We start from the raw sequence: 13682 nt of genomic DNA on the forward strand, positions 1-13682 counted from the left end.
TGAAGGGAATCCAAGCACTTTTACTGTCCTAAAAGGTGATGACAGACAAAAAAAAAAAAAAATAAAAAAAAAACACACATCATTGTAAAATCAATACATATTTATCGCTTCGCTCAGAATCTAAAAAATTATTAAATGATTTAGTAGTTAAAAATGTATATATTATATTAATAATAACAATATAAATATAATATACAATATCCTAGGCTGCCAAACTGTCTCTGTTCAAAACCGTTTTTTGCACACATGATGTATATCATTGAATTTAAATTTAGAGTCACCCACTTGTAGCCTACTGTACAGCAGAACGACTTCCACTGATTTTTTTGTTTATTTAAAATAAAAATTTTGTCCCCCCATTTAAAATTCCTAGGCACGCCACTGTGCACATGCCACATATAACTTCATTCCACAATTGTTTTTGCTATTTATTATTAATTAGGTAGTTATAATAAATACAATCTAAGACAAACTTCTATAAAAGTCCTTGATACCTATATGACTGAACAGTTTGAATTAAAAACGAAATACCTTGGGTTAGTATACTTATTATATTATAAGCCACCCAGAATGTAGTGTAGTTGGTATTACTTTTAGTTTTAAGGATTTTAAACGAATACAATGTGCTAAATAGTAATTTTCAATAATTCAATCGAATATTAATCAAATAAAAATGTCTAAAAGCTGAAAATAAGTGCTGCACACTTTTGCATTTGCTACTGCACATAGTTTGAGCTACTGCACACAATTTTAGGCCCTGATGTAAATACTTATTAGAATATAAAATTAATTTTTGTACAATGTAATAAATCTGATTTTAATGTCAATAACAATTATAATAAGTATAAAATATTAGAAATAAGCTAAAAATAATTATGACACGACAATCAAATATCATAATATGTATTATACTATTATTGATGCCAGTTTATGGATTCATAGCTTATGAGTACGATATAAAAAGTGATGCCACTCAACAAATTAGAAGTTTACCACTAAAACTTTAAAAAAAATTTTAATATATTCAAACTTAAAGAAGTTGTTGATATCTCACCTGTATTATAAATCTTTTTATATGAATTTCTATGTACTTTAATACTTCTATGTGCAAATTGATCTTAAGTAAATAGCTGTTATATTAAGTAAAATAAAACTGTATTTACTTTATTTTAAGACTCATGGGCCCACACACAAGCTTGCTCAGTGAGGCCCATTATACATTGTACACTATATTATTTTGTAATAATATGTTATTTATATAATATTCTTGTATTTTGTAAATAAATAAAATAAAAAAATAAATATATATATATAAATATAAAATAATAATTTATAGTATTACATCAATGTTTTTAACACTTGTTTATTTTTAACACACATTTGATAATATAAATTACGACTTTACAAGATATGAAATTGTATATAATATTATATAATTATACCTACATAATTGTTATAAAGTACATCAGAAGCAGGAAAATGATAAACATAATAATATTTTATTATTTTAATATAATCTAATAAAGTATAAATTAAATTCAAACTGTGAAAAAAATATATTCCAATTCAATACTCAGTCTTTAAAATATACAACAAAATTGGTATGTAAAATGTTTATTTACCTTGTAACTGGCATTGAAAAACAAAAAAATACCATCTTAGACTAAATGGGTATAAGCTGTGACAATATTAATTATATTTAATTTGTGATGCTGATGTCTTAACAAACAAAAATATAGTAATATCATTAAATTTAAATACATTAATAAAAATACTGAACACTGTAGTTAAAATATAAAAAAAATATTACATTTTGTATATAAAATCTGCGGTAATATTTGAACTTTTTTCGAGGTTTTTGAGGTACATAATTATTTAAAAAACACAGTGATATTTTCAAAGTACTCAATGAGTAATTGAGGCCAATTGTTTCTTACAACTTTCGATTTAAGTATTACCAGCATGTCTACATTTTTGCACTTTAATACATACTGGATGTTACCATTAACTAACATGGCATACATTATTTTTTCGGGTTTGTGTTCGTACTTGATTCTAGACATCCTGTTAATACCCTATGAACATAATTCGTTATCAGTTATTACATATTATAACAATTAAGTATTAAATATTTAAATAATAAATGCAAATGGAATTTTGTCAGACACCGTTTATCAAATTATGCCATACAATATTATTTAGATTATACTTTTTTTTTTTATACATTTATATTTTTCAATAGAACTTTGTTATTATGATTATCCGTCATATTAAATTTTGAATTTTATTATATTTAAATCATTAAAGATACCTACAATTTTTAGTTAACAAATGTACAGCCTTCATTATGAATATCTTTCAAAAAAACAATTGTTATTAATAATGCAATGTAGGTACCTATAGCAAAAACATTTTATTTGTGTGAGAAAATTAATTCAACGCTAATAGGTATCTACATAGATTCCTGTTAGTTTTTTTTTATAAATTTAGTTGGTGTGCTATTAAACCATTCCTTCTAAACCTACATTGTTTAATAATTTATTGTGCAATTCTTAAGTTGTTTTTTTTTTTATATTACTTTATGATTCATTTTTGCAGGGTTGTTTGTTGGACACAGACCTATTTAATAAAACACATTCATCGATATTACAATAGGTAGTTTCAGTTTTTTTTAGAGAATGCCACTGTGAAATCCGTTGTTTTTCTTATAATATGTGTTCAAACGATTAAGGTGGTTCTAGACAGTTGGAAAATTATTACTTAAAGCTAAGTAGCGATAACGATTTCGTTTTAATTAAGAAGACAACGAACCACGGAGCCAAGTGGCAAGTAATCCACTGTTTTTTGTATTCATTGTGTTCACATGTCTATGGACTGTATGGAATATGCAGTAGTGGGCAATGGATACAAGTGAGGACCACGGTTTACGATATCTTTGACCATGGTCAAGACTCAGGAAGTCAAGAGTATGGTGGACTGAATAGATCTTTATCACGATGCGGCCATAACCAGCTAGTTATATAATAGTACCTATGGTGTGACGTGACGGTGGGAAGTATCAAGGAAAGTACGAGCTAGTTTCTAGTGCTCCCTATATTCATCATAATTGTATTTAATATTATATAGACCGGATTTATATTCTCTTAAAATACTTAAAATATGATTCTAATATTCTCTAAAAAACCTTCAAATATTCTGAATATATTTTAAATATTTTATCTTAAAAATTTAAAAAATGTGCAAAAATACGCTAAAAAACTCTAATTATGCAAAAATAATCAATAAACATCATTATTTGCTTTAAAAAGCATTTAAAAATTTTTTTCAGCGTTATTTAAAAAGTGAGTTATTAATTAGGTATTAAAAGTTTCGTACCTATTATAATGGAATACTATTGCTCTTTGGTAAGAGTAAGAAATAGGAATATAATATATTATATATATATATATATATAAATATAATATTTTAAAAATGAACAATCTACTTACACGTAAATATGGAAGTAATTACAAACTCAACAAAGGTGTAAAACAAAATGTTGACATATTTTGAACATTAGATAAACGTATACGTTGATCTTATCAGTAAGAAACAACTGCCAGATTGCAGGTTAGCCACCATATTTAGTGAACGGCAGTTCCTATACTATAAAATGAAGAACAGCTGACTACGAGAACAGCTACGTGGAATCGTGGAACGGAAAACGCCGTCCATATTGAAACCGTGGCGTAAAAAATTATACACCGCTCCGTTTCTACAGTCTGCCCGACCCGTACCCGTTGATTCCTTAACGCGTCCAATCGCGTACCTTCGCCGCGGCGGCGGTCGGTCGGTTTTCAACTGTTTCAAAAATAAAATCTTTTTCGAAAAATGTTATGCTTTTTACTCAGTTTTTCTTATTTTTGACATTTTCGCATACTTCGTTATTGTTTAAAAGCCGCCGATGTGACCGTCCCTAGCCATCGCAATTGACGCCAGCGTCGGTCGTTATTATTGCTTTTTTCGTTTCGTTTCGTTTCATCTTTTCAATTGCCGTTTGTGCTCTATTTGTTAAGTTTATTTCTTTTGAAACCCGTGGATATGCGGTTTGTACACTTTAAAATTCGCGTTCACGAAATGTCAGTCGGTCTTCGTTCCAACTCACAAGTGCACAATTTTGTTGTTTAGTTTTTGATTCAATAAATATTGCATTATATTATTGTAGACATATTGTTTGGTCCTTAATAACGTAGGTATATTGCTTAACGTAAACACAATTTTGTGGTTTGATTTAAATAAATATTGTATTATTTAAACATACATTATAATATAATAATGTATTAATAATAATAACGGTCAGATCATTGAATAAACTACAATTTATTAAAAGTTTAATTAGTGTGTAGATACATCGAATTATAAACGATTACATTGATGTATATCGAATATATCGGTTTACATCATTCCGTAGATACATAGCTTAAGTGTTGAAATTTTGTCCGTTGTTAGCAACACAAACTGTAGCTCGGTAGGTTAGGCGTAGGTTATAATTATCTACAACACAAGTAGGTATAAATTATATATTATAATAATATAGATATTAGATAGCGTCATAACAATATCACTAATATCTTAGTACTTTATTACTTATCTGATTTATCAATTACCAAATAATAGTTATATTATAGGTAAGTATTACTTATTAACTTATTTGGTATAATTGTATAAGTTATATTCTATAAAACTATACATACGTCTGTACAATTATTACGTACTATTACTTTAAAATAACAATAATACAATAAAATATTCTTAGAAGTACAACTACATATATTATAAAGAAAGAGAATAAATTATGATTATGATATTATTATCAATATTATTTCAATGAAAACAATATTATTTTTATTGATGTCATTTTTTTGAAAAAAATAATTAATTAAAATTAATTAAACGGACTTTATAGTATTTTAATACAAGTATTTAAATTTTGTTAAAAATACTTTTAAAAAGTATCCAAAATACTTTAAAAAATACATTAAAAAAATTGTATTTAGAATCCATACAAATACTTCAAAAAGTATTTAAATACAAATGATTGTATTGGAATACTTTACAAGACTGGTCATGATAAATATTATAAACCTATATTGACATGGCCCCGAGAATGTTACCATGACGTCATAAACGTGTTAGTATGTACTTAATGTGTGTGTGTATGTGGCCGGCCGGTGGGAACCGTAATTATATTATAATTTATAATACACCAATTGTATTATAATTTGGCGATTTTACGACCGTTTTGGCATCGCGGCAGCGTGTGCTCTATATTCTAGGTTTAACAAGAAGTATTATTGTATTAAGAGGACGTTACACCGACATTTGTTGTCTCAATCTTACAAGTGCGAAACATGGCGAATTTCGCGCCCAGCAGATCACGTTTAACTCTGTTAGTTTAAAAACTAGAGCGAATTTACCTCTTGTAAAATTTAAAGGTAGATTGTTATCTAGGGCATCTCATAGGCTTTGTGTTATATTTTAATTTTAAAGCAATATCTGAGTATTTTAAATTTGTAAATTGTTTGTGTATCTTAAAATACCCTCATAACTCACTTTAAAATTGATTTATTACAAAAAAGCCTATGAGATGCCCAAGAGAGGCCAAGATTATAATCGTATGTTTAAATTTTATTAGAGGAAATTCACTTAATTTTCATACTAACAAAGTTAAACGTGAGCTTTCGGCTGAGCGTAAAATTTTCTATCTTACGCATTTGTAAGACGAAGACAACAAAGTGTACGTATAACGTCCTCTTAAGTACTATAGCCTGTTGAATATTTTGTGTTGAATGAGTGTTTTTTTTAATTAGTGTTTTGATGACGATTGAGCTTTATAGCTTATAGTCCTTGTCTCCTCGTACGCTCCCGCACCTAGTATCTACAGTAGTACCTAACCCAACGATAACTGCGCTAAATCAATCGACGTCAACATATTTATGCATGGTCGACTATATTCAGTAGCAAAAAGACATAATAATATATGTAATAATATTATAATACATGTACCGATATATCTGCATTCTGCATGCAGTGTAGATATATTTTTTACTCTATGTATGGAGTGGACACTCCTTGATTTTTTTTATATAGGAAGGCCTTGAAGCTGGCTCGTACTTTTTTCCCAGTAGGTACTATTTATATGTTCTATTCCCGTACACATCGTTCAAATTAGCCAAACATAATCACACTACACACCAAGGAACAAAAGCCCACAAATGAAAAAAATCAATCGAAAACAATTTAAATATAAATATGAACACAACGCATTACTGAAAGAATTTAGTGACACAACTCAAAATGTTCACAAAACATCAGTAGTGGATCCAGAAGTCAACAGAGGGGGGGGGGAAATTTTCAAAAATTAAGTTGTTTTTTTGTTTAGCCAAATATTATAATAAGAAATAACGTTAAAAAGGCAGCCAAACGAGAGTGGCAAACGCCCCTTCACCCCCCCTCATCCTCAGAACAAATTAGCTAAGTTTTTATACAGTACCTAGGTACTCGCAATCTTTATTGTTGACTGTTGTGAATAATATAAAATTATTAAAATCATATAAATGGCAACCAAACATTTTATTATTACCATAATATAATTTTGTTGAATTCCTGCTGCTTGATGCGTTATTTTCAGTGGCGGCTCGTGGTTTGGATGACGGAACGATCGCACCCACTACTAAAATTCATTAAATGAATAAAATTAATTGTATAATATTCTTAATTTTACATTTCTAAAAAATTTTGCAAATTTTTAAATAGTAAAATAGTTATAAACTACCTACTTTACATTTGTCTATTACATTAATTGGCGTGTGCGAACTGGTTATTTCTCTCAGATACCGTACGGCATGTACACACGAGCAGTGTTTGGACGACCGGCAGCGTCGTACAAGCAATATTCAGAATTTCGTACAATATAATAATTAATAACTTAAAAGCGGCGCTCGCAATCGTGGGCGTGCGGGTACGTTTATTGTCGCTGCGATGTTATATACGGGTTTGGACGACCGGCAGCGTCGTCCATACAGTAAAATATTTATATTATATTACTATATTGGGAAATTTATTTTTAAAATTAACAGCGTTGTCGGTCGCTATAATCGCTATTATTATTATTTTAATTTCCATTTTCTACTGCAACCTGCGACTATATAAAAAGTAAGATGCATGACAAAATAGATCTATTTTGTCATGGTAGGGTGTATATTTTCGTATATTTAAATAATTTGTTATACCTATGGCTACCAATATTATATTTTAAGTCGCACCCCAACCACCAGCACCCACGAGCCGCCGCTGGCCATTTTATTAAAGGCATAATATATTATAATACTGCTGTGGTCCATGTTTTATACATGGGTAATAAATAATATTATAATCATTAAGAACTGTGGTATAAACTACTAACAATAAATACAAGTTACAATGTGTTTAATATAAATAATATTATTAATACAATTTATTATTTTATTTGACATAGGTCTAATTGTATCTTTAATACTCAGAATTGAGTTGTCACTATTCTTTCAGCAGACAATATACAAATGATTATTTCAGTCACGAACAGTGACATAATTCAAAAAAATTTTCAAGTATTTGTTAATAAGTAATAACATTAATAATAATTCATCAATTTACAACATCTGTTAGCATATTTAAAAACTTTACTCCACTTTTGAAAAAAAAAAAAAAAGTAATTGAGATATGTTCAATTTTAGGTCATAAAGTAGGTCTTGGGAACTCTCAACAATCTAACCATCCAAGAAATTTTTTTTTTAAATTTTATACGTCATATTACGTCAAAACAAAAAAAAATGTAAAAATCGGAGCAAAGTAACTCCAAACGACGGTATTTCTAACTAAACAGCATAGAAATGTATTAAAATTTGATTTCTAATGTATTTTTTAAACATCATGAGTTAATAGCTGATTACCAACCAAGTTGTGTTTTATACTTTTATGAGTTGTGTCACTATTCTTTGAGTAGTGTGAGTTGTGTACAGTATACAGTATACATATTACAGAATATATTATAATTATAAATTGTTTTATTTAATTGAGTTATTAGGTATTTAATTATATTATATTATAATGCCAGTGGTGTAATTACAGTGGGGAGGGGTTGGGTGTCCTACCCCCATGACTTTTTTTTAAGCTGGTGAACCATATTTATGTACTTACTTATTTATTTATATGTATAGGTAAATATTATTATTTATAGATAGGTAGCTAGCCGTATAGTACTATTGTACCTACTAATCTTTATATATAATTGTGAAAATGAAAACCTTTGAAGCCTATGTTCTCGGAAACTACTTAACCGATCGTTATGATTTTTTTTTAAATTGATGAGCTCATTGCGGAGAAGGTTTATGGCATTTGATCGATTCTCTAACTTAATAAACAAAGGAGTTATCAATTATTATAAATAATGGCCTGTTACGTAATAATAAATAATAATAATAAATCAGTATTATTCTCAACTCCTATAACCCATAGCAACCATTAATAAACAACAATCTCTATCGTAAATCTCAAAATTCCTGTTTGAGAACCTACCAGGGGTGATCAATTCCCTTTTTAAATTAGTCTATGACACTCACAAAGAATGTGGCTTTCTATTGGTGAAAGAATTTTCGAAATCGGTTCAGTAGTTCCAGGGATTAGCCTTAACAATGGTAATTTATTAACAACTCCTCTTTATATAATAGTATAGACTAGCTGTTCCCGTGCACTTCGTTACCCGTTAAAATGTATCAACTCTATATGACTCAAACTTTGTTTAATTCGTTATTTAATATTCGGTGTATAGTATTCAAAATTTATCTTAACTTTTCCGTTTCCCGGAATACAAATTCTGATACGCATCAGTACATTATTAGGTAGGCAATCTACCTGCGGTAGATCGCGGACCCTGTGCTGTTTGTACGTATGATTTAACTATAAAGTATCAAAGTTATACCAAGTTAGTCGTTTTTACTTAATATAATCAATTTATACAAAATCCTATCCTAACCTAACCGTACTAAAATCAGATGAATGAAATAAAAAACAAATTTAACCCTTTGTAAATATTAACCTATCTTCTACCCAGAGGTCTAATCTACAAACTAACTATATAAATACACAGACTATAACTATACAGACTAAACTCTGGAACTACTTATCAGATCTTTTATGTATATTAACAAAATAACACAAATCAACAAATATGCCCGATTAACCAATCGTCGTCTCAGAATGAAAAGGTTCTAAATCAATTTTTTTGAAAAATGGTTTTTTTTGCATATAATTATTTAATATTTATTGTTGTATAATTCAATCTTGAAATCGTATCGATCCATTGATTATTCAATGAGATACAGAGAATGAAAAGGTTCTAACTCATAAAAACGCGTATGATAAGGGCGAAACCGACAAATATCAGTTACAACCTTTTCGTTATAAACAATAATTAAGAATGAAATAGTTCTAAACGGTCTTAAATGGAATATCTCAGAATGAAAAGGTACCATTATAATACGGTTATACCACTGGTACAATATAAATTATTATTGTACCATAGTAAAATATTATTCCAGCATAAACTTACCACCTATTTTTGTTTTGTTGCGGTGATAAGGTAGGTAATACCTACATGCCACATAGTATATAGTACTATAGTATTATAATAAGACGTACCATTTAAATTTGAATGAAGTTTTTGACATTTTTCATTACCTATTGTGATTTATGTCGTTTAATTTATATGGTTGCGTTTTCCTTCGTAATTGGTTAGGTTAAATTTTCAACATGAACTCGAGGAGAAATAGAATAAATAAAATGATAGCGCTAACAAAAATTAATTCAATTATCGGGTCCGGTTCTGGTTTAGGTTCCTAAGAAAATCAAAAAAAGGATTTCGGTAAGGTTTCGGTTCCAATATATTCAATAGGTTCCGGTTAAAACACCAATATTTTTAATTTCGGTTCCAAGCCCTGGCTTTTTGAATTCCAGGAGGTGGGGGGCCTTCCATCCACCACATATACGGGTATGTTATAATATAATAATACTTAACTTGAAAACTAAAGATATTGCATAATAAAAAAATGTATAATTTTTAATATAATTTACACTAGAAGTTAGTATCACTGCATAGAAAAAATGATTTAAATCAGAATGAAAGAGTTTTAACTAAATAAATAGTTTTTATTTTCAGAATAAAAAAGTTCTACGCGTAAAACCTTTTACTTCTCTTTTAATTCTAAAACTAACATTTTGGTTTTTTTATAATTAACTCAATCAATAATTGAGGAAAAACAAATTGCAGGTAAAGTTGTGTTCTTAGGAACTTTTTTGATATTGCATAACATTTTCACGATTCAGTATTTATGGTGAAAAAGTTATTCAAAGTCCAACTTAAAAACGTTCCCCTGAACAATTATATAAATTACGTTAGAACCTTTTCATTCAGAGACGACGTAATAACAACCAATATATTATACACAGGTGGATTTTCCTAAAATTTTCTTTTATATAAACATTCTCCGTGAAATACTCTTTTGTTTAAAAAAAAAAAAATCAAGACATTTATAATATATACAAGAAGATCTGATAAGTAGTTCCAGAGTTTAGTCTGTATAGTGATAGTCTATGTATTTATATAGTTAGATATATATATAAATTAATATTTGTGGGTAGATTGGACCTCTGGGAAGAAGATAGATTAATTTACAAAGCGTTAAATTTCTTTTTTTTATTCATTGGATTTTAGTACGGTTAGATTAGAATAGGATTTTGTATAAATTGATTATATTAATCCCCTGTAGGTGGAATTAAGTAAAAACGACAAATTTGGTATAACTTTAATACTTTAGACAGTGGCGGAACTACGATCATTGAGGCCCTATATCTGTAATTTAAATTTCTAAACATTTGGCTGTTTATTTGTATGCAATAAAAAAAAATATATTTATAGTAAATTAATAATTTATTTAATTATAATTTCGGAAACAGTTATAATAATATTTTATTTACATTGAAAATGATTTTTTTCTGCTACGGTCTTGAGCAAACGTCTTCACCAATAACGATAAGTCCAATTTTTTAGCACGCTCATTTTCTATTGAAATCATCGCAAGACCACTAAGCCGTGTTTGGGACATTGTGCTTCTTAAATAATTTTTAATTAGTTTAAGTTTTGAGAATGTCCGTTCTGCACTCGCCACAGTAACCAGTAATGTAAGGAACAAGTAAAATGCCGTTAATAAGTCAGGGAAACTAGTAATCAAATTATTATTTTCAATTATTAGTAATTTAGTCATATCAAAAACGCTGTTACAAGACTTAAGTTCAGAAGCAAACATACACTTAAATGACTCAATTTGTGTGGCAAGTTCTGCTGGATTAAAGTCCTGAAATTCATCAGCCAACTATTTTGTACTCTCACTGATCTCGTCATCTGATATTATAGGCAGTCTTAAAATACAACTAAATAAATTACTTATTTCACTAAGACCTTCAAATCTTGTTTTCAATTGTGTAACTACAGTGTCGATACAGCGATATAAAACTTGCGTTTTAAAATAACGGTTTCCTTGTGAAAGACGTTGATCTTGACATAGCTCACCATAAAATTGTTTTACTTTTCTCGTTCGTTTACAAGAAAACTCCGGTGTAACATTCCACTGTAACGCTTTAGAATCTGCTTCCTCTATCAAATCATTAAAGTTCTCACGGATTTTCAACATATTTTCCATTGTGTTTTTTATCAAATCAACAGCCTTTCCAATATCAGCTCCAGGTGATTGAAGTATTTTGAATCTATTTCTATAATTTAGTATACCAGCTATTATAGGCTCCACTCTGAGTTACCGCGTATCGCCGCCGTATGCCCGCATATCGCGATAAGACATGACAATATTATTATACTCGTATAATATTATTATTCACATTAATTATTAATAGTACCTACCTACCTACTAAATACTGAGTATGGTGTATGGTTATCCGCTATCAGTATACTTAGTATTATTTCAGTATTCAATGATTTTATTTACTTGAACCAAAATTTTTTTTAAAAAGTACATTTTGCTGCGAGGCGCCGAGGCCCCTTTCACGATAAGGCCCGCGGAAAATCCCGCCTTCAATCATATGTAGTTCCGCCACTGACTTTAGAATTATACACTTACGCACAAACATTACGGGGTCCGCGATCTACCGCAGGTAGATTGCCTACCTGATAATGTACTGCTGTGCATCAGATTTTTTATTCCGGGCAACGGAAAAGTTAAGATAAATTTTGAACACCATACACCGAATATTAAATAACGAATTGAACAAAGTTTGAGTCATATAGAGTTGATACATTTAACGGGCAACGAGGTGCTCGGGATCAGCTATTAAGTTATATTTAATAGAAACAACGAATAAAAACACAAATCCCCTGTGGTAGTCGTAACTAAGATAATATTAAGTACCTACTTCGTAATAAACACTTAATCTCTATTGTAACATAGCACAATTATATTGAATTATAATATTATATAAATATATACTTAAATATATATATTTTAGAAAGTTCGAGATTTTTTGTATATTATACATAGGTGGGTACGAATCTACATAGAAAATTTAGTTTTGCTCCAAAGCAATTTTAGATTCTGAGCGAAGCGATCAATGTATTGATTTTATAATGATGTGTGTTTTTTATAATTTTTTTTTTAATTTTTGTGTCTGTCATTACCTAAAAGGACAGTAAAAATGCTTGGAGTTTCTTCAAACAGTAACTTTTCTGATAGGAAAGTGAATCTAGTTGTACTTTTGTGGTAAAAAGTAAACATTTCCCAGTTGTTTTAAAAAGCGATGTGATAAACAAAAGAAAAATTAAGGAAAAACGGGAATTTTTACGCAAAATCTGTTTTCGAGTAAATCGATTTTAGTTTTTGGTGCAACTCTAAAACAAATGACCGTAGGTTCATGAAATTTTGACTGAGTGTTTATATTAGCATTTTCTATACACCATACAATTTTCCAAATATTTTGACTTATTTTGAGCTTTTTACGGATATTTTCAGTTTCCATTTTTTTTTGTTTTTTTTTTCTATAAATATCAATACAATTTTATTTGTTCGGTAAAAAAGCGTGAAAATTTAATGCAAGACTCCTGATATATTGTTACAATAGCAGTTAAAAAATATTAAAAATACATATTATGCACAATTTTTTTTTATAAGCATTTTAAGTTCAAATTTCGACAAAATGTATCAAATTTTAATTTTATTAATTATTTTGTAGTTAAATATTTATAAAATGTTCAACTTTTATAGCTAAGGATTGAAAATTTAAAACAAGGCTCCACGTAAATAGGTTATATATAAATTACTTTATTCACAATAATATCATCAAATATACTTGGTAAAATCATAGGCTGACTGACCGTTTTCGCTCAGAATCGTTTTTCTTATACAATGATATTATATCATTGAATTCAAATTTAACACCATCCATTACAGTGGCCCACTTGTAACCTACTGTACAGCAGAGCGACATCCACTTACCTACCATTTTTAGAAATGTTTTTCCGGAAATTTATATATTTCAACGAGTTAAGTACAATGGTGCAATACAAATTTGTATGTGTTTATATTTATATTTAAACTTTTTTC

General features: G+C 28.8%; 1 protein-coding gene across 1 annotated transcript; it reads right to left on the reverse strand.

The window, feature by feature from the left end:
- Positions 1 to 11048: 11048 nt before the first annotated feature.
- LOC132938934 (uncharacterized) lies at positions 11049 to 11774 on the reverse strand. The gene is made up of 2 exons (XM_061005915.1): positions 11519 to 11774; positions 11049 to 11413 (listed from the first exon to the last, which is right to left on the reverse strand). The coding sequence occupies exons 1-2, from the start codon at positions 11772 to 11774 to the stop codon at positions 11049 to 11051; spliced, it is 621 nt and encodes a 206-aa protein (XP_060861898.1).
- Positions 11775 to 13682: the final 1908 nt, after the last annotated feature.

This window comes from Metopolophium dirhodum, chromosome 2, assembly GCF_019925205.1.
Source record: "Metopolophium dirhodum isolate CAU chromosome 2, ASM1992520v1, whole genome shotgun sequence".
NCBI lineage: Eukaryota > Metazoa > Arthropoda > Insecta > Hemiptera > Aphididae > Metopolophium > Metopolophium dirhodum.